The 22488-nt window shown below is 36.4% G+C and overlaps 1 protein-coding gene across 3 annotated transcripts in view; it reads right to left on the reverse strand.

Moving 5' to 3' along the window:
- LOC306874150 (SH3 and PX domain-containing protein 2A) overlaps nt 1–22488 on the reverse strand; it is a 124003-nt gene that overhangs the window by 58309 nt on the left and 43206 nt on the right. For all 3 annotated transcript variants that reach the window (XM_079423965.1, XM_079423966.1, XM_079423964.1), the window contains exon 5: nt 16058–16149. In XM_079423965.1, the coding sequence (XP_079280091.1) occupies nt 16058–16149 (92 nt within the window). The remainder of the gene's footprint in view (nt 1–16057; nt 16150–22488) is intronic.

Raw genomic sequence — 22488 nt, forward strand, 5'->3', positions numbered from 1 at the left:
TTAAAACTCCCATTAAAATCTCCCGGACACACGCAGTGTTGAGCGAGATTAACTTCACTTAGTGAACAGTTACACAAACAGACAAGCGTTATTGTCTAATGTTTAACTGAGGGAGTCATAGATGATTTAACAATGGAACACGCACTGCTAATCAAACTATGAATAATAATGGCTCTGATAAATAGGATTGAGGAACACGCTCAAAACTATTCTTTATACACCGATTTATTTCCCGTTTAAATCACTGCAGTTTAGCTTCGTTCTGCTAACAGACTGAGATTTAGGAGAATAGCTACTGACTGACCTGGAACCCGCAGGACATCACTTCAGCTATAAATAAAAGGCATTACAGAAAGAGAGGAACACGCTCAATTTCTCTTTTGCTCAGTTACAGCCTTCTCTGTGTTGTTCAAGAGGGGCGCGCGCAGCTGACGCACACACACACACACTAGTCTCTGCTCAGACGCGTCTCTCATTCATTCAAGCGGGGCGCGCGCAGCTGACGTCACTCACGCGCACGCGCACACACACAAGTCTCGTCTCTCATCCGCGGCAATAGAAAAATATTAAATACTTGGTTTATGCTCACAATTTAGATTAATCTGCCCAAGCATTCTCCACCAATAAAATGTAGGGGTTTATTACATTTTATAATATTAATATTAATACGTAATTTAAACAAATAGTTTAATTTAGCTCAAAGGGAATCATTTATGATTTTATAGGGATTCGAACAGAATCAGTGTTACGGCGATTCACTGAACGAGCCGTATAACAAACTCTGCACTGGATATTAAAATCCCAAATATAGTGAAAACACTATTAACTAGCACAGTAACGAAATCGACAGATTAAGGCATTAACTTGTGAGCAGAAAACACAAGATACTTCTCTTTTAAAATATAAATCAGATTTTATTTATATAAACCTAAGACATAAACTAATCTAACACATGAACACAAGCATTCACACATTCACACGTTGCAGAAAGAGAGAGAGTGAGGAAAGGATGAGTTTAAGAGAATGAAACGTGAAATCCCAAGTTTACAGCAATAGACCTGAACAACCATCAATCACTTATTTAACCCTCGTTTTGAGTTTCTCAATGAGGCTAAAATTTATATTAAATACACCAATTAGAACCTGTTAGAATCTGGAGGTGTGTTTGCTGGTTTTGCCTGTGTAACGGGTTGTGTCCTCGTTGCAGACAGGGGGTTCCTCGAAGTGTCTGATTCGCTGGAAGTTCAGTAGTCTTTGAAGTGATGTCTCTTGGGCGTTGGCTTGCTGGACGTTTGAAGAAGTGCAGTCGAAGCTTTAACATTAACACACAAAACTCCACGGAAAGAAAAGAAAACCAACGTAAAATAGTAAAATAAAATGATGTAATGAGACTAAGTTGTTTTCCTTCTCATTATGGCACATGAGGCCTTAGCATGCTCAAAGAGCAGCACGCACGCGGTGAGAGGGACGAGAGTTGGAGAGTGATGTAACAGAGAGAGAGATAAGAGAGATGTCCTGAGGTTTTAAACTCAGCTTCTGGACCGTCCCATCTGCACGTATTGACCAATTAGGTATTGTCCTTGCTTAGCTAGGGTGTGTTCTTCACCTCATAAATCAGCCTGTTATCAGTCACATGGTCCGAATTTTACAAGCTTTGGCCAAGTATACCTTTTTGAACATGATTTCATAATAAGACTATGATGCCTTTGACAAAGAATTGATTGGAAGAAACATTCACATCATGGATTTTCGAGCTCATACATACTAAATATGCAATATTTATCTTTAAGGCTCGAGCTATTCAATAATGATTAAAAAGACATACATATTATTTGATTAAAACATGATATGTGGGTACAACATAAAAATGTCCTTTTAGGATGATTTTATGTGCATATGGAAAATAAAGTCTTTGTATAGTTCTAAGGAGAACGAAGGGATGTTCTTTAGACAGGAATGTTGGTTTGTCTTCTATGTGGGGGAGAAGTCAGTCTAAGGAAGCTTGTGAATACAATCGTGGAACCCGTGATGGCCATCTCTTTGACCCTCAGTCTTGATTATTTGCAACAAATTTCACAGTCTCCTTCTTGAATTGGAATTATCAATAAGTGTTCGTTTGTCTCAAGGTTGTAAGCTGTTTGATGAAAGAGGCTTTGCTAAGTTAGGAGTTGCTTCAGCTAGTTGGAGCTAGGACTCCGGACAGATTTATGATATCCTGTTTCTTGGAACCTCTCTTTCTGGAATCTCAGCTTCTCAGGTTTCAGTGTCCTCATGCATCTTAAAAATTGTCTGATTCAGTCTATGATATCCTACAACACTCTTAAAAATAAAGGTTCCAAACTGGAATTTTCACAGTGATGCCAAAGAACAACCATTTTTGTTTCCCCAAAGAACCTTTCGTTGAACAGTTCCTAAAATAAATAAAAATTCTTAGTGTGAAGAACATTTAAAAAATCTGAAGAACCTTTAGTGGAATGAAAATGTTAAAGGTTCTTCAGGGAACCATCAATGCCAATAAAGAACCATTATTTTTAAGAGCAGTATTAAATACTGCACAAAAGGGTTCTTTATAGTGGAAAAGGTTCATCTACACAGTTCTTTTAAGAACTGTATATTGAAAGGTTTTTTTGAGAAACGGTTGCTGCGAAAACCCCATTTTGAAGCCTTTATTTTTAAGTGTATGTAATAAAAAGTCTTCCCAACCTTTTGTTTTCTTCATTTGGGGGCCGTATGCCATAAACAGGGACACAAATACACAATCACACACATTCACAGGGTCATGTTATTTCTTGAGTTGCAAAGAATAGAGCGTTTTTGCAGAAGTGCTTGACATCTACTTCATTCAGTGAAGTTATATGGCTCTCAGAGAAGTGTGGTACTTCTGGAATATTCCTATCCCAGAGCGTCCTAAACTGCAGAAACGCCATGCTTGCTTCAATTAGTACAAGGCCCTGATCAAAAAATGAAGCACAATATTTTTAAATCATTATCAAGAAAGAGCCCTTTACAGTGGAATAACACCAGAACATTAACTATTAAAAATGAACAAGACAAAGAGAAGAAGAGAACCACTGAGCCAGCACTGGGCTTGGATAATTCAGTTACATCATTGTGAATATGAGATGATTAGAATATCAGACTGAAGTAAAGGAATTCGATTAAGTTCAGTAAAACAGATGATGTGGAAGTAGACCCGAGAAAAACAAAAAAGAAGCAAAAGAGAGTAATAGTACAGTTTGCTGAACAGGTACACTGTACCCTTCAAAAGTTTGGAGTCGGTAAGATTTTATTATATATATATATATATATATATATATATATATATATATACAGTTGTGGTCAGAATTATTGAAACCCTTGGTAAATATGATCAAAGAAGACTGTGAAAATTAACCTGCTTTTGTTAATCCTTTTGATCTTTTATTTAAAAAAAATTCACAAAAAGCTAACCTTTCTTTGGATAATAAGAATTTAAAATGGGGGGAAATATCATTATGAAATAAATGTTTTTCTCAAACACACGTTGGACACAATTATTGCACCCCTAGAAATTCTTAAGAGTAAAATATCTCTGAAGTATACTACCATTCATATTCACAATTTTGAGCACTCTAGGGCGATTATGAACATGAAATTATCCAGCTATGGCTTCCTGTTTCACAGAAATATAAATAGGAGGGAAAACAAAGCCCAAATTCCCTTAATCATCCATCACAATGAGAAAAAACAAAGAATATATTTCTGATGTGCAGCAAAAGATAATTGAGCTTCACAAATTAGTGAAGTGGCTTTAAGAAAAGAGCTAGAGCAGTGAAAATCCCCATTTCCACCATCAGGGCAATAATTACGAATTTCCAAACAACATTAAATTTTATGAAACTGCCTGGAAGAGGACGTGTGTCTATATCGTCCTAATGCACAGTGAGGAGGAGAGTTTGAGTGGCTAAAGACTCTTCAAGGATCACAGCTGGAGAATTGCAGAAAATAGTTGAGTCTCGGGGTCAGAAAACCTTAAAAAAAAATTGTCAAACAGCCCCTACATCACCACATGTTGTTTGGGAGGATTTCAAGAAAAATTCTCCTAGCTCATCCAAAAACAATCTCCAGCATATTCAGTTATCAGACAGGACTGGCACTTCAAATGGGACTGGCTTCTATGGTCAGATGAAACTAAAAAAATGAGCTTTTTAGCGGCAAACACTCAAGATGGGTTTGGTGAACACAGGGATAAAAAGTACCCCATGTGTACAATGAAATATACTGCTGTATTTGTGATGTTGTGGGCCTATATTTCTGCTGGAGGTCCTGGACATCTTGTTCAGACACATGGCATCATGGATTCTATCAAATACCAACAGATAAAAAATCAATAAGTGACTGATTCTATCAGAAATCTTATAATGGGCCATGTTTGGATCTTCCAACCGTACAATAATCCAAACACAAACCTCAAAAACAACCCAAAAATGGGTCACTGAGCACACAACCAAGCTTCTGCTGGCCATTCCAGTCCTCTGACCTGAACTCTGTAGAAAATGAGTGAGGTGAACTGAAGAGAAGAAGCACCGTCATGGAGCTGTGAATCTGAAGGATCTGGAGTGATTCTGGATGAAGGAATGGTCTCTGATCTCTTGTCAGGTGTTCTCTAACCTCATCAGGCATTATAGGAGAAGATTTAGAGCTGTTAAACTGACAAATGGAGGTTTCAAAAAGTATTGAATAAAAAAGTGCCAATAATTGTGTCCAACGTGTGTTTGAGAAAAACATTTATTTCATAATGATATTTCCCCCCATTTTAAATTCTTATTATCCAATGAAAGGTTAGCTTTTTGTGAATTTTTTAAATAAAAGATCAAAAGGATTAACAAAGCAGGTTAATTTTCACAGTCTTCTTTGATCATATTTACCAAGGGTTTCAATAATTCTGACCACAACTGTATGTATATTTGCTGCTCTGTAAATGCAAAGCTGAATTTTCTGCATCATTACTCCAGTTTTCAGTGTCACATGATTCTTCAGAAATCATTCTAATATGCTGATTTGCTGCTTAAAGTGCCCCTATTTTTCATTTTTGAAAATTACCTTTCATGCAGTGTGTAACACAGCTCTAAGTGAATGAAAACATCCTGCAAAGTTTTAAATTTGAAAGTGCACCGTGTATAAAGTTATTGTCTCTCAAAAAAAAAAAGAGTTGACACTGAATCATTGAAACGAGTCGTTTTTAAAACGAATCCCAAGCCGTTTCATGTTGATGAAAAGCCAACGCCAAAATATGAACCTTTCATTACCCATAACAGGGGCACTTTAAAAAACATTTCTTATTATCTATGTTGAAACCAGTTGTGCTGATTACACATTGTACATGTCTTTTTATTCTCACTTTTGATCAATTTAATGCTTCCTTGCAGAATAGAAGTATAAACTTTTGAACAGAATGGTTCATCATCTGTTGTTAAAGTGTGTTTAATAGAGTTCAGAGATTCTGAATTGGTTCCAAACACCTCAGCAAAGCTCTTGCACAAGCTTAAACTCAATGACATCTCCCTCACTCTGCATTTACAGGAGTGGCGGTGACTGAAGGTGGGAGTTAGACTGAGGAACGACTCTGAGAGACAGAGAGAGCAGCGGTGAGGTGTATTTACTGGCCTTAGCATCTGCTAAGCATTAGAGGGGCAGAGGGGTGGCCGGTCTCATGAGGTGAGAGCGGTACGGGGAGGAGGACAGGAGGTGTGGTAAGGAGAAACGGGTGGACCTGCTAAATAATAACCTCTGACTCTTACACAGAACTTTTAGGAGACAGAAAGAAAGAAACAACCAAGCTAGGGTGTTCAGAGTGATTTTAGCTTGCTTTGCGATTGGTAGTGTTTTGGGTCATTTCTAGGTGGTTGCAAGGCCCAAATGAAACCAACCCTGAGTTATGATTTTGATATTAACGATATTTTTGTTCCTTATTACAGCTTGGGTCCCTCCTTTAGTGCAATGTCAAAGAAAAGGAAAATGCACACAACCATACGCACACAAGAAGAACAAAAATACCAAGAAATGCCAATGTTTCATAGCCTCTGGCTGCCTCCTCTGGTTTCTGTTATTGTTCCGTTTCTGCGTCCGTGTGGATGGGAAACTGGACCATGTGCTACAACACAAGACTTCTGAGCTACAAACAGATCTAGCATTTACTGAAACTAAAGCTTCATGATGCATGTTTAGGTATAGCACAGAGATCTTCAGCTCTCCAGTGGAACTTCACACTCTCAGCTCTTGAACTTTCTCAACGCTTCACTGATGTTTAGATCTGGTGATTGAAGAAGGTGTCTGAAATCAATCTGCTGTTTACAAAACCATTCTGTGTTTATATGGAAGACATTATCATTGTGTAATATGGAAAAACAACGCTAGCACCACAACATCCACCTGGTCCAATCTGAGTCATGTTTGTTGGCTGTTGCACGACCATACGCTGCAATCACAGAGGCTAACGGTTCCTAACAGCAAACCTATCCAGTTTTAGGATGACTCAACAGAGCGAAGAGGTTTTTCCATCGCCTAGGGGTTGTAACATTTTGCTATGTTTTTGATTTTGTTCTGCCAGTTTCGGTTCCCATTGACTTCCATTGTATTCGACCTACTATGGAAGTCAGTGGTAACTGAAAATGGTTGGTTATCAACATTCTTCAAAATATCTTCTTTTACATTCCACAGAAGAAAGAAAATCACACAGGTTTGGAAAAACACGTGGGTGAGTAAATGATGACAGAATGGTTATCTTTCATTGCACTATCCCTTTAAGAGCTAGTGCACATTCTTGTGATGCCATCAGCCAATCAGCGTTGTCATGATGTAATTTTCCTTCCATTTTTAACATTAATTTGCTCCATGAAAATTATGTCGCCTAAAAGGACCTCAACAGACATGCCACATGAAACAGGCCTTTAACTTTGAACTAAATAACAAATATTTTTAGCTATGCTCTCTCTTCTCTCTGTGTGTCTCATTGTCTGTCTCTTTCCTTGACTGATCATCTTATCAGGCCCTCAGGCAACAACACTTTAGATAATTAACTAGTTTTATCTGGCATTAACCCCCTGAAGAGCTACACAATAATCAGTCACTGTGACCAGTGACCACCTGGGTTTGCACCTAAACCAGCCATTCATGACAGACTCTCCACTGAATGAGTCTTTCATTTCATACAAAATCATTTTACACTGAGACCTGCTTTACACCCAGAAAACCTATTACATAAGCCTTTCATATTTTAAATCAACCCTTTTAGTGTTAATAATACACTATAATCCACATACACGTATATACACTGTTTTTGGTCAGTTAATTTTTTTTTTATAAATTAATACTTTTATTCGACATTAAACAACAGTCGATATTTTTATAATGTTATAAAGGTTTTCTATTTCAAATAAATATAAATAAATGTTGTTCTATTTAACTTTGTGTTCATCAAATGTTGAGAAAAAAAAAAAGTGTCACCGTTTCAACAAAACTATTAAGCAGCATAACTGTTTTCAGCACTGATAATAAGATATATATTAGGTTTGATATTACATCACATATTAGAATGATTTCTGAAGGATCATGTGATACTTAAGACTAAAATAATGGCTGCTGAAAATTCAGCTTTGCATCACAGGACTAATTTACATAAAAATAAAAATATTCAGATAGAAAACACTTCTTTTCAATTGTTATAATATTTAGCATTTTTGATCAAATAAATGCAGCCTTGGTGAGCAAAAGAGACTTTTGTCAAAAACATTTAAAAATATATTTTCAACCCCAAACTTTTGAACGATGCAAATTCATGCAAAATATTAAAATAATAAATAGTATATAAATATTTAAATAATAAAACACTAAATATACTGTTCAAACTAAAAACAGCATGTTTAAAAAAAAATAAAAAAAAAACATATTTGGACACATTTTGATTGTCACGTTAATGTAAAAAATATAAGAATAAAAAAAATCATTAAATAATATAAAATAAAATGTAATTTAATTTAATAAAATAAAATGTAATTTAATAAAATTAAATTAAATTAAAAGATTATGTAAACTGAAAATATGGGAACTGAAATATACATTTTTCCATACTATCTAATTTTGAGTGTATTTATTTCCAGCACTGTGATCAAATGTCACTTGTTTCTCTAAGGGGTTTAAGTCAGAGCCCCCACCCCATTTAATTACGCAGAAAGACTATAGGATAACCAGGTCAGGATTTACAGCACTCCATGTGGGAATACACAGCCTACCAACAACCATCCATCATACCAGCTAATAAAAAAATGTTCCCCTGTACACAGTCGGCAAACAGAGAGAGACAGTGAGAGAGACTGCTCAACATCAGATGGTCTAAAATAGCAAACGTCTGTTTGTGGTGGAAACGCTGCTCTGATCATTGCCATCTGTCTCAGATCTGATGTCAGTGCACGGGTTCAATACACGGAATAATGGACACACAGAGAGATACTGGAGTGATCTTATGCTAGAGATCTATAAGCTTATTTAGGGTTTGTGATTTTGAATGTTAATACTATTTCTTGTGCAATTGTGTAGAGTAATACTTTAGGTTCAGTCTCTACAGCCATGACATCCCAATTCTGTCTGTACTGGATAGCAGCTTTTGTTTGACACTCTATTGCACACTTAAGGGTAAAACACTCTCCAGTGTGCTGTGAACGCAAGCTGCAGTGTTCACAGATCTCCTGGGACTCCAGTCACTTGTCTGTGAGCTCAGGATATGTAAAGAATTCAGTCTGGGTGGAAAAAATGTGTCTGACAGGAAAAGCAACCAGCCACAGCGTATTTAAATTATGTGTGTGAGTGTGTGACAGAGAAAGACTAATAGACAGCAGACAACTGTCAGCTATATATATATATATATATATAACAAATTATATTTCTTATATTTCAATCAAAAAATGTGTAAATTCCATTTTCAGAATGCGGTGTATAAAATTAACACTCAGTAATTCCCAAAATGCAAATAAGCATTGACATTGTTGAGAAAATAAGACCTAAAATAAAAATTCCTACAAAAAAAAAAAAGGCTATTTAAATGGTAATAAAATAAAAGATAAGAATGATAGTAGCTTTTAGAGTGCCCTTTAGTGGTCATAACACTTCATTTACACTGATAATTAGAATAGGACGTCTCTATTTGTTCAGTGTTAATAATGAAATATTTTTACAATCTACAAACAAACAAATTAAAAAAAATAATAATAATTATTTGACATTTCCGTGTACAGAAGCAATCTTATTTAAAGAATTAAATCAGAAATAAATAAATTATCTTACAACAATAATAATAATAAACAAATAATTGATCAATTAAATCTCCCAAATGCAGAAATATTTGAGGAAGAGTTCACTTTTCCATGTTTTGTCTGTTTAAGCTGCAATTTCAAAGTCTTCCAGCAGATGGCTCCAAATAGTCAATTTCCCCTTGATTGTGAAAAAAAAGCTTTATGCTTTAGAAAGATTTACATTTACATTTGTAAAGGTGTTCAGTCGCTCACTTCTATAAAATATCTAAATAAATCTTAAAATTCATTATTTAAGTCAATATCTTATTCCATGCCACACTGTAAAAAGTGATAAGCTGACTTAACTTGAAATTGAGGAAACACGTTGCCTTAAAATTATCAAGTAAATAATAATAAAAAAAAATAAGTTAAGTGAACCTGACAATTCACTTAACTTAATTTTTTTAATTATTATTTACTTGATAATTTGAAGGCAAGGGGTTTCCTCAATTTTTTTAAGTCAAGTCAACTTATCACTTTTTACAGTGCACTTACTTGAGTATGTAATTTTATTTGTTTATTTATTTATGTTTTTTTTTTATGTAGCATTTATTTTTAAAATTTGCTAGTAAATTTCGCAAATAGTTACAAAAGAATGAAAAGTAACACATCAAACTACATCTGAGTAGAAAGTCTGAAATATTTGTTTTGCACAACATATATCTGAATAAACTTCAAAAACATACAAAAATATTTTACAGCGTTATATATGTTAGACAAACTGTTATCTAATATAAAATTATTTACTACAGTCCTGACAAACTTACTTTTTTCTTCAAATGTAGGCTAAATCTTTGACTCCCTGATTTCACTGACTACTGTTGTCTAGCAGCAATTATGAATTAGTTGAGGCTTATTGTGAGTTTTCAAAGAGCATCTTTGTCTGTCTTCCTCAGATGGGAGGAGTTCTTTCCCTCCAGCAGTGTTAACGGAGGGTTTTCATTGTCAACAGTGCCCTACATTGTCCCTGAGAACAGCCATGCAGCACAAACACGCTACAAGTCTTATGGCACAAACTGTGGTAGTTAAAAAGCAAATCCACTAAGCAAAACAAATGCCATGAATGCGCAGGACGGGAGATGATATGGAATAAGTTGCACGTTTGAAATCAAGGTGGGAAATCTTATCATAGATCAGTATTTTCTGAAAGTGGCCAAGCTCTCAAGATCAAGAGTGCTCACGTTTGTGTTTTTCCTCGGGGGAATTTATTTCCCGGTGGAAATCTTCAGCGAATCAATAATTCATATCCGTCTAAAAACAGAAACACTAGCAGCACACTTACACGGCACAAATGCATCTCAGATTTCACCTTCACTTCAACCGTCCTGAAGACAGACCACATTCAACCAATCCATTATTCCACATCATTCAATGAACTCCATGACTCCACATCTCGCCTAGAAAGAAAAATCTAGGTAATGTTACGAAAGAACCATCTGTTTTGGGTGATAATAATCTGGCAACATAAGTTTAACAGTTCATAGTGGCAAATGATTGTAAAATTTTGCAAGTAATACAATTTAAAAGGGTAGCTTGAGCCAGACATCTGCTCATTTAAAGGAAGAGTTCATCCAACAATGAAAATTCAAGATATAGTCACCCTCTTTTTTTAGTAATGCAAGCTTCCCAGCTTCAAAATGACAAAGAACCACTATAAAATAAGTAGATTATGAGTGAATATTGACTTCAATTTGAGTCTGCTCATCTGAAGCTACTGTACGGCTTCAGAAGTCTTGAAATAGTGTATCAGTCATACTATTATGATGCTATTATGTGGTGGTGTTGTTTTTGTGTGTGTGTGTGTGTGTGTGTGTGTGTGTGTGTGTGTGTGTGTGTGTGTGGAGTGAAAGCACAGCTACATACAGTACTTACTATCATTATATAGAAATGAGTGATCAGTCAATTTTTCAACAGCAGAAGAAAGAAAGATAGTCATATTGGAACAATATGTGGGTAAGTAAATGATGACAGAAGCTGAATTTGGAATGAAAAAGTAACATAATACTCTTACAATTCCTTAATATATAAAGATATGTAAAGACATGTCAAAAAGTTTCAAATTTTTTGAATTCTCATTTTTAATACATTAAATGCTAAAATGTTTCTGGGGGGGGGGGTCCTTTATGATCTCCAATGCTACATGTATTTGATAAGTAAAATCAGTAATATTGTGAAATATTATTACATTTTAAATTAATTTTTTTTTTTTTATATAATTGATTCCTGTGATGCAAAGCTGAATTTTCAGCAGCCAACACTCATAAGAACAGCATTTATTTGAAATAAAAATCTTTTGGAGCATTATAAATATCTTTAGTCAATTAAGATAAATTTAATGCATCCTTGCTGAATAAAAGTATTAGTTTCTTTAAAAAATGTAATAAAATAACACTATATAAATACAATAAAATGATAAAATAACACTAATCCCTCCTCCATTCTCAACAAAGCGGGCTAAAATCTGACTGCCTGCAGACATACATCTGTATGACAGCATTTGTATGATGCTGTAAGCCATTTCAAGTGTCTCACATAAGTTCAGAAACAGACACCTGTGAAATCACACCACTGAAAAAGATCAGCAGTTAGCGTGAACAGCTGAACAGAACATATGCTGCTGCTATAGAGAATCAATATATACAGAGAGATACACACATTTGTTTGACCAATTACAGTATATCTACTGCTAGACACATGCAAATTTATTACTGTTCAATCTAAAGTGCTGTGGGTGTTTGCCATGGAGTGAAACTTTAATAGTGACACAAACACACACACACACACACACACACACACACACACACACACACACTGATGACTGATAGGATGCACACTCACAGACACACTCTCTTAAAGAGCCCGTTTCATTTTAATATACTAACCGCTGGACTCCAAATCTGTATATCCGAGACTGCGAGACGTACTCATCCAGCTTAGCCTGATATAAATCCATCTATCACATACAGCTCACTGTAGGCCACAGTCTGTAAACCACACACGCGCAAACATGGAAAACGGGCTGAAATTTCTAGCAACTAAAGCAGCATAACAAAAAACCCACAGAGGTGAATGACATTAGGCTGTTCCATTAGCAGCAATGTGTCTGTTCTAATAGAGCTCTGAGAAATTAACACTCAGATATGTGAATAACACATCACAGCAACATGAGAGTCAAGACAGTCAGCTCTCGAACATCAGGTGCATAAACCGCTCAAATGATGGCAGCATCTGCCAAAGAGGAAAAGAGCCGATTTAGATATTAGTGATATTTTTTTTATTTATTTTTTTAGGAAATTAATAGTTTAATTACAGAAGGACATGTTAAGCTGATCAAAAGTGACAGAAATAAAATAAGTGCTATACAGTATGATAAGATAATGTTACATGACACATTACATATTACATGACATTATGGGACATTTTTATTAGCTTTAGTGAGTTTTTATATATATAGCCTACTGTAGTTCTGATTTTTATTTATTTCTTCAAGTACTTCAAATCAAAGTAAAAGAAATTGATCAATTATACCTTGCCAACTAGCTGAAATAAAAGTTTAAACTTATATAACTTACTTTTTTTTTCAGTTCACATGTTTTCAGTACCGACAATATTTTTTATAGTTGTAGTTTTATTAAATAATAATAAGCCTTCTTAGAGAAGTGATAACAATGCCTCAAAATGTGCTCAATATATATAAACAAATACTCAAATATTATGCTTAAACACTACACAGCAAAGCAGTTTATAAAATAGTATTGTTAATTACTAATATTATAATCACTCTGAAATGGCTGGAATGCTGTACTGACCAATTGGCATATTTTTTTATTATTATTATTTACTTTAGATGAAAGCATAAATATGTATGAAGTTCATTTTAAATATATGTCATTGATTGTAACATCATGTAAACGCACACACTCATAATTTGTTGTCAGAGTTGGGCTGTTATAATATAAAGAACTGTCCACAGACACGAGCAGCAACATAAAATCATGAGAGTGTTCAAGGTTGCACTGCAGATGACAGACAAAATGATTGTGTTTTTCTGGATAGCTACAGCATAGTAGTAAAGAGTGAGCAGTGTGTGTGTTGGTGTATGTAAGTGCGTGGTTGTGTGTAGCCACTGCAGCATATGATGAATGTGTTTTGAACATGAAAATAGATTGCCTACTTCATATCACCAGGGAGAAATCCAGACAGAGGGAAAGAAAAGCTGAACATTTTAAATGAGCATGTGATGGACAGCTCCGGGTACAGAAACAGTGCCCAAGCAACAGAAAATATCAACTACAGACATGAGGATGAAAGTAAACGGTCACAGACTCGTGTTCATTTTTTCATTCCACTACTACAGCAAACAGAGCTGCTTATGTGAGATTACAAAACAATCCGGCAGCGAGTGAAAGATTGACAGTTACAACTCAATAATTATGCCCTCGTTAAAAATAAAAATACATAAAAAATAATAATTAAAAAAACTTTGATGCCAAAGTCATTTGTACTGCACTTTCTTTAAAATAAAGAAATGAAAATAAATAATTAATTGAAATTATACACTACTGTTCAAAATTTGTAATGATTTTGAATGGAGTGTCTTATGCTTACCAAGGCTGCAGTTATTATTACAATTTAAAATAGCTGTTTTCTATTTTAATATATTTTAAAATGCTATTTATTCCTGTGATGCAAAGCTAAATTTTCAGATTCTTCAGAAATCGTTCTAATATTTTGCTCAAGATGCTCAAGAAACATTTCTTATTATTATCAGTGTTTAAAACAGCTGTGCTGATTAACATTTTTGTGGTAAATGGTGATAATTTTACATTTACAGATACATTTTTGTACACTAATATTTTTACTGTCACTTTTGATCAATTTAATGTATTTTTGCTGAATAAAATTTTTTTATTTCTTACTGACCCCAAAATTTGAAAGGTAGTGTATATAGCAAATAAACTATTTTGTGGGTTTCTCCGTCTCTTCTCTATAAATTTTTTTGTCTTTCCTTTTTTAGGTTTTCTTTTGGCTCAAATTTTCATGGGATTCATGAGAGCTAATTATGGCCCAGCCTGGGGGAAGACTTTCATATACACACTCACAGAGGACTGCACACATTCACATTAGTGTTAATTAAACAATACCATCCTTGTGATTAAAATGTGTCGGGTTGGGAGTAACTTAAAGCTGGATAATGAAGAAAAACTGCGGTTCTTTCTCTTTCACACATAGAAACACATTTGCACCTCTCTTCACACACAAACATTCTCTTACAATTAAGAAGTGACATTCTTGAGTTCCAAATTATAAAAATCTTTACAGAGCTAATCAAAGGAAAGTATGTAAATACAGCAGGAGGCTCAAAAATGTACACAACACCATGCAGAATGTGTGGGAGTGTGAGAAATCAGGCCAGTCTGTATGCAGCGTGTACACTGTGTACGGCAAATTCTTTGAATATCCAGAAAACATTGCATGGAATATTGTGTTCTACAGTGCAACCCACTCAATCTTCCATTTCTAGTGCCACAATAAATACAATCAAAAATGATATCTCTTTAATATCAGAATAGTTTCTTTAAGAAATCAAATGGAGATTTTTTTTTGTTCAGATGTTTCTCCTTAATCACTGATAAACTACTATAGTTTTTATTATTATTTGAATTTTTTTTTTTATAAAAACCCCCTACAGTTCCTTTAAGAACCCCAGTTTGGGAAACCTTGATGTTATAAAATGTTTAATGCACTTCATGTTAATTTAAATGAAAGGTATATATTTCACTCGTTGTATTTTTACATCATTATGGTACAAGATTATCCTGTTTAAATCAATATGATAAACGAGTTAGGTCAAAAGTAATTCAAAAGTAATCTAAAAGTAATCTGATTATATTACCTAAAATGTGTAATGTAATGGATTACGTTACTGACTACAATTTTTGTCATGTAATCTGGAATCAGTAACGGATTACAATTTGTAATTAATCTACCTGGCTCTGTATATAAATAAATCTAATATATAAACATAACATAATTTTCTTAAATATATACATGCATGTGTTTGTATTTATATATACATAATAAATATACACATAAATATACAAAAACTTTTATTTTGGATGCGATTAATCGCGATTAATCATTTGACATCACTAATATATATATATATATATATATATATATATATATACACACACTGTACTGTAGTATGTATTAATTATTATTTCAGCTTAGTATTTTTAGTACTTATAGGTAAAGTAAAAGAAAAAAAGAAATTAAACCTTGGCAACAAGCTGAAAAAAACTAAGTTTAAACTTTTTTATATTTCATTTCACTTCATAATTTTTATGGTTTGGTTTTAATTTTTGTTTCATTTAACAATAACAACCCGGCTCTATAGTTATAGAAGTAATCTCAACAATCCCTAAACTGTGCTCAAATATTTCCTCCAAATTCTCTTATAATGTGGATTCAAATCAGCAAATTGTTAATTTTTCTATACCTTAATGAATTTTAAGAGAAACATCTGAGACTGATGTGTCAACCTTTGAACACACTATTTTTTTTTAAATACAATGCAGCATACAGTGTTGTGTAGTATGCATTTAGCAGTACTGTATTCCATTCCACATATAGCTATAGCATCATATTTGTGTAAATGCATTAATTTAGGTTGCTCTGTTTGAGAGAATGTGCAGACATTGGTTTGTGAAGGTCTGTGTGACACTCACTCTACGGGAGGGGTGATATCATCTGGTTTGGTCTCGAAGAAGCGGAGAACTTCCTCACTCTGCGAGATCTGGGGAGGAAGCCGGACCAGTGCCTGACAGACAGACAGACAGGACATGAAACCAGACAATCAGACCCCAAACAACAGAACAACCATCCAGAAACAGCCCACTAATGAATCTCCACTATACCGAATGTTAATCTCCATAAGGGTCAATGATAAACACGGATGTCCAAGGTGACGAGAGGAAAAATCTTTTAAATTCAGCAAGAGAAAACAATTTTCTACATGAACTGCTGAATGAATTGTGTTTTAAATGGATCTGGAACACCATAAAAAAAGAAAGAAAACACTATTGTGATTTTACGATTTCAGATTAAAACACTTGGCTTGGATACTAAAGATGCCATTTTCACACAAACATTTGTCTAATAAATACAGTCTGTGTTCCAACTGCTTTCAAACATGATTTGAAAATTAGCAAAAGAACAGAGGAAAAAATAAAAAGGAAAGAGGGGGAGAGAGAGAGATAACTCCTCTGAAGAATCCCTGGAGTAAACCCTGTTATTTATTTATCTTTGAAGAACACAATGCAATTAAATGGAGATGGTTTGTCTAATTAAAGCTTGCAGGAAATAGCTGGTAAACATCATACGTTTAAGCCCTTCAAAGACACATCCCTCTCTCTCTCGTGAAGATTTTGATGTGTTTTACAGTGAAAGGACAGAGGAAATCTGGAGGAAGTTAGTTGTAGGGGTTTATTACATTTTATAATATTAATACGTAATTTAAACAAATAGTTTAATTTAGCTCAAAGGGAATCATTTATGATTTTATAGGGATTCGAACAGAATCAGTGTTACGGCGATTCACTGAACGAGCCGTATAACAAACTCTGCACTGGATATTAAAATCCCAAATATAGTGAAAACACTATTAACTAGCACAGTAACGAAATCGACAGATTAAGGCATTAACTTGTGAGCAGAAAACACAAGATACTTCTCTTTTAAAATATAAATCAGTTTTATTTATATAAACCTAAGACATAAACTAATCTAACACATGAACACAAGCATTCACACATTCACACGTTGCAGAAAGAGAGAGAGTGAGGAAAGGATGAGTTTAAGAGAATGGAAATGTGAAATCCCGAGTTCACAGCAATATGTTCTATTGCATAGACCTGAACAACCATCAATCACTTATTTAACCCTCGCTTTGAGTTTCTCAATGAGGCTAAAATTTATATTAAATACACCAATTAGAACCTGTTAGAATCTGGAGGTGTGTGTTGCTTTGCCTGCGTAACGGGGTTGTGTCCTCGTTGCAGACAGGGGGTTTCCCGAAGTGTCTGATTGGCTGGAAGTTCAGTAGTCTTTGAAGTGATGTCTCTTGGGCGTTGGCTTGCTGGACGTTTGAAGAAGTGCAGTCGAAGCTTTAACATTAACACACGAAACTCCACGGAAAGAAAAGAAAACCAACGTAAAATAATAAAATAAAATGATGTAATGAGACTAAGTTGTTTTCCTTCTCATTATGGCACATGAGGCCTGAGCATGCTCAAAGAGCAGCACGCACGCGGTGAGAGGGACGAGAGTTGGAGAGAGTAAAAAGGCAAGAGAGGTAAAAGAGACAAGAGAGAGAATGGAGGATGTCCTGAGGTTTTAAACTCAGCTTCTGGACCGTCCCATCTGGACGTATTGACCAATTAGGTATTGTCCTTGCTTAGCTAGGGTGTGTTCTTCACATCATAAATCAGCCTGTTATCAGTCACATGGTCCGAATTTTAGAGGCTTTGGCAAAATATACTTTTTTGAACATGATTTCATAATAAGACTATGATGCCTTTGACAAAGAATTGATTGGAAGAAACATTCACAGCATGCATTTTCGAGCTCATACATACTAAATATGCAATATTTATCTTTAAGGCACGAGCTATTCAATAATGATTAAAAGACATACACAATGAGTGATTAAAACAAGGATATTACAATCATATGTGGGGTTCTGCATAAAAATGTCCTTTTAGGATGATTTTATGTGCATATGAAAAATAAAGTATTTGTATAGTTAGGAGAACGAAGGAATGTCGGTTTGGACGGTCTTTTATGTGTGGAGACACGCCCGAAAGAGTCTGTATCTAATGAATTTCTATCACAGGTTTACATGTGAACATCAGTCTTGATTACTTGCAACCAATTTGACAGTCTCCTTCTTGAATTGGAATTATCAATAAGTGTTTCTTTGTCCTCAGTGTTGCAAGTTGTTTGGTGAAAGAGAGCTTGCGAGTTGGGATTGCTTGCTTCAACCTAGATTTATGACGTCCTGTTCCTTAAGGCCTCTCTGCATTCCAGCTCCTCAGGTTTCAATGTTATGCATCTTAAAAATTGTCTGATTCAGTCTATGATATCCTACATCTCCCCCTTTCGATCGGCGAGGTGTTTAGTTGAAGACGTCGTCGAGCGCTGGAAACACAAAGGCAGAAGAAGCAGACAAGAACACAGCAAACAACAAGACAACACCTCCATAACAGTTACTGTATTGGTGCAGGTCCTCAGGTTATTTGAGGTACAGACGGTTATATTCAATTAGTCAGTATGGTTTAGTAAATTGAACAATTCAATTTGGAAATTGTTGTTCTAATTCGGTTGAATACTTTGATTCTTCGATCAAGTTTTGTGATTTAAATTTGTTTGTTCCTTCTAAGTTGTCTTAACTTATGAATGTTCACCTTTAGTTTCTGGTGGCATCATTTGTGGTAAAATGAATTGACCTATCGTGCATGGAGCTCTCTGGCTTCCATTCAGTTTAGAGTGGCTTGCGGATATTAGGTGTGACGAGTCAATCCTAATATCAGACCTTTGACCCTTGCAGGGTATCTAGGTTTTGCACCTACTAAAGAAAGAGGGGAAGGAAAAGTATAGGTGAAAGAAGAACAAAACAAACAAAGCTGCTGTGGGTTTTCCTAGCGTGGTTTGCAACTTCTGTTGAGCTAGGATGTCATGTGCAGCTAGGAAGTAATGTACCTTAACTTAGTGTCAGGTGTTCTACCTATTGTGAGGATAGCTGCATGTTTCTTCAAGGTGGTGTATGTAACTTTGTTATGCTCCAATTTGTATATTCTACTTGTGAGAAGAATATGTTTGTGGAATGTGTTATCAGTAGATGTGGTTACCTCTGGGTATAGGTAATGTTATGTGTGTTAGTGGTGTAGTGTAGGTGTGGTCAGATCTGTTTCAGTCTGTGTTGTCTTCCCCCTTTTCTGGTATGTCAGTGAAGACTGGCTCTCTGCATCCTTGGCGTGGATGAGGGCGTGTCCATGATCTAATGGGAGTCAGTCCAGCAAGGCAGGAAGTTCTTTAGCAAACAGTCGGAGGTAGTTTGGCATGGCTGTGTGAAGCTGGGATGCAAACTTCGTCTCCTATGATGCATTCCTCTTGTGCTGCCTTCTGGATGTGGCAGACGTTCTGACCTTCTGTGCTTTGGTGGTTGCTGTTGCACAGACGTGAATGTGGTTCTTGAAGTTTTAGTTCATTTAGCAGTTGGCTAGTGAGTGATGGGTGACTGAGGTGATGTTCTCTGGTACCTCAGTTTTCGTCAGTGGTTGGCCGTGAGAGACTTGTTCATTCTGGGTGGTTGTTGAACAGGTGCTTGTCATCTCTGATATGGTGTTGTACCATGTGATCACCGGCCTTCCGTTCTGTCGCTGGTCACAGCGAGCATGACTCAATTTTGTAGTCATCCGTGTTCAGCTTATCTTGAAGGAACTCGTTCAGTTGTTTCATGACTTGTTCCATGTCTTCTGATGGTAAGCTGTCTTGTTCTTGTGCATACTCAGCACTGTGCATGTCTGAGTGGTGCTGAGGTGGGTTTCGTTGTCGCTTACCCACACGAGTCGCTCTTGGATGAGTCAGGCGATTACCTTTGGATGTCTGGTTAGGTTTCCAGTTGTTGTGGTTTCTTGAGAAGCGTGGTTGGTCCCATGGATTTTTCCAGCGATTGGGCTGATAGCTGTCGTGGACATGGGGGTCACGTTCTCTGTGCTCTTGATGGAGGACTCTGGTGTCGTGATGCAACTGGGTGTCGTCCAGTGCAAAGCTTGAGTCTTTGTTGCCAGAGTTCAAGAGTGTGGAGGTTGTGTTACCTTTCTTTGAGGCCATCTTCTGCTTGTTGTAGGCCTTCTGTGTTAGGTCACGCAACTGTTGGGTGGTCATGGAGTGTGGACAGGCCATGACGCCTAGATGGTGGCTGACTCCGGGGTGCAGATTTCTTAGGAAGAGGCTTTTGAAGTTCACATCCTCTTCAAGGTCAGGTTCGTTGTGTGCACCGAAGTAGGCTTGTCGGAGTCGGTTGTAGTAAGCTTGTGGAGCCTCTTGTCGACCTTGTTTGGTTTCTAAGGCAGTTAACAGTCCATGTTCAGATTCAGAGTCTGTAAATTCTTTAATCAGGACTTCACGAAGTAGCTGGTAGTCTGACTTCGTTCGACTCGGCTGTCGATCTAGAAAGTTTCGTACCTCGGAACTGGACGTGGCTCTAAGGAGGTATAACCTGTCTCTGTCAGTCACATGAGGTCTCATTTCCAGATAGAAGTCGATATCTTGAAGATGGGCCTGGATGGTGTGGCCCTCTTTGGAGTTCGGGTCGAACTTGCTGATGTTTTTAGACAGCTTGTCGAGGTCGTTGATGGTCATCCCATGTGCAGCTCCGAGGTCTGCTTGGATGGGAGGTTTACTTTCGTTGACAGGAAAGAGTTCTGTGGCGAAGGCAGGTGAGGTTTTGGGTTGTGGCTCTTCGCTTCTTTCGCTGTATACCAGTTCTTGGATGTGGGACTCTGCTCTGCTCAGCAGAGGTGAGGCTGAGAGCTGTTTCTCTCGTCTTGGCTCTTGTTTCTGCTCATCAGCATGTTTAAGTTCTTTTCTGACCATGTAGAGCTGATCGTTGGTATCGTCTATTTGTTGGGTCAGATTGTCTATTTTAGAGCTGTACCTTTCAAGGTGGTCTTTCAAGGCACCGATTTCAGCATTCTTGTCGCTGATGTCATGCTTGGCTTTCTCTAGGAGCTGTTCAGCATACTGGAGTCTGTTTACCAGGTCTTTCTGGGCAGCCTTTGCATGTTGTTGGTCGAGCTGAGCTGCTGTCAGGGCTGCTTGGAGCTCCTTAACTTGTTCCGTTGATTCCTGCTCCCTTTCGTTGGGTGCTTTGTGTTGATCTTGAACTTTCACTTCCAGCTTGTCTATGCGGCGTTGAACATGTGTCAGCTCCTCTTGAAGGTGGGTGACGTGCTTGTCACTCAGTTTCAGCTGGGTTGTGAAGGCATAGCTTAGAGAGCTGGAGATTTTGACTAGCTCCTCGTGGTTGTTGTTCTGGCTTGAATCTTGTGTCAGGAATCTTCTCAGGATTAGGATTATTATTAGAAATAATAACAGTTCAAGGGTCTTGGGGGTGAGGCTGTCTGTCGTGCCTCTCAGCCAAGTGTTCCCATCTTCCCCTTGTGCAAAGGGGTTTGCAGTCTGCGGCATGTTGGCACGCTAGGGAGAAGAGAGACTGACACAGATCTGTGTGGAGTAAAAGCCTATGTGTAGGTGAGGCAACTAAGTGTTGTGTCAGTGATTTTGAACCACTAATGTAGTGTGGTGGTGATGACTGTGTTGGTCGCAGTGTCTAGGTGGTAGACTAAAGATGTGAAGACTTCGTCACTCTAATGAGGAAGAGGGGAAAGAGAGAAAACAGGTGAAAAGCAAATTCAATTAAAATAAACAATTCCCTTTTTTTTTTTTTAAATGAGAAATTATTTATTAAATTTTTTTTTTTTTCAATTAAATGTTATCAAGAGGCAAACAATATTATTAAATCTCTGTTCTCGACAGATGAATATAATAATAATTCTGATATCTCTTTTTAGTCTGACAGGATTGACAACGTACACCTTACAGTTGACCGCTCACCAGGGAGGCTGCGAAGGCAACGGTTGCTCAAAACTTCTCTATTAAAATTGATCTCAGTGTTGTATGAGATGTTAAAATTTTGATTGCGTTTTAATGTAGGGAGGTTAGGAAGAACGATTACAATCAAATTCGTAAAGATGATTAGTCCTTTTGACAAGCTTGTGTATCTCATTCACTTAGAATTGATTGATGGTTCTTACAGGTCCCCACAAATGTGAAAAGTGAAGATGAAAGAAAGCAGGAGAGAACAGAAAGAGACAGTAAATTGAGTGGATCGGGTCCACTAGCAAGCCGTTATGCCCGACTACGAGTTGTTGTCAGTTGCTCCACAACTAATCAACAAAAATAAAATTTTGGGTGCAAGAGATTTGTCTCTTTAATTTATTTGAACTCGTAGTGAGGGATAACACTGTCTCCTATTAAGGCTCAGGTGAGACAAAGTAAAATGAAAATTAATAAATGTCAAAAATAAACAAAAATT

Source organism: Barbus barbus, assembly GCF_936440315.1.
Source record: "Barbus barbus genome assembly, chromosome: 8".
NCBI lineage: Eukaryota > Metazoa > Chordata > Actinopteri > Cypriniformes > Cyprinidae > Barbus > Barbus barbus.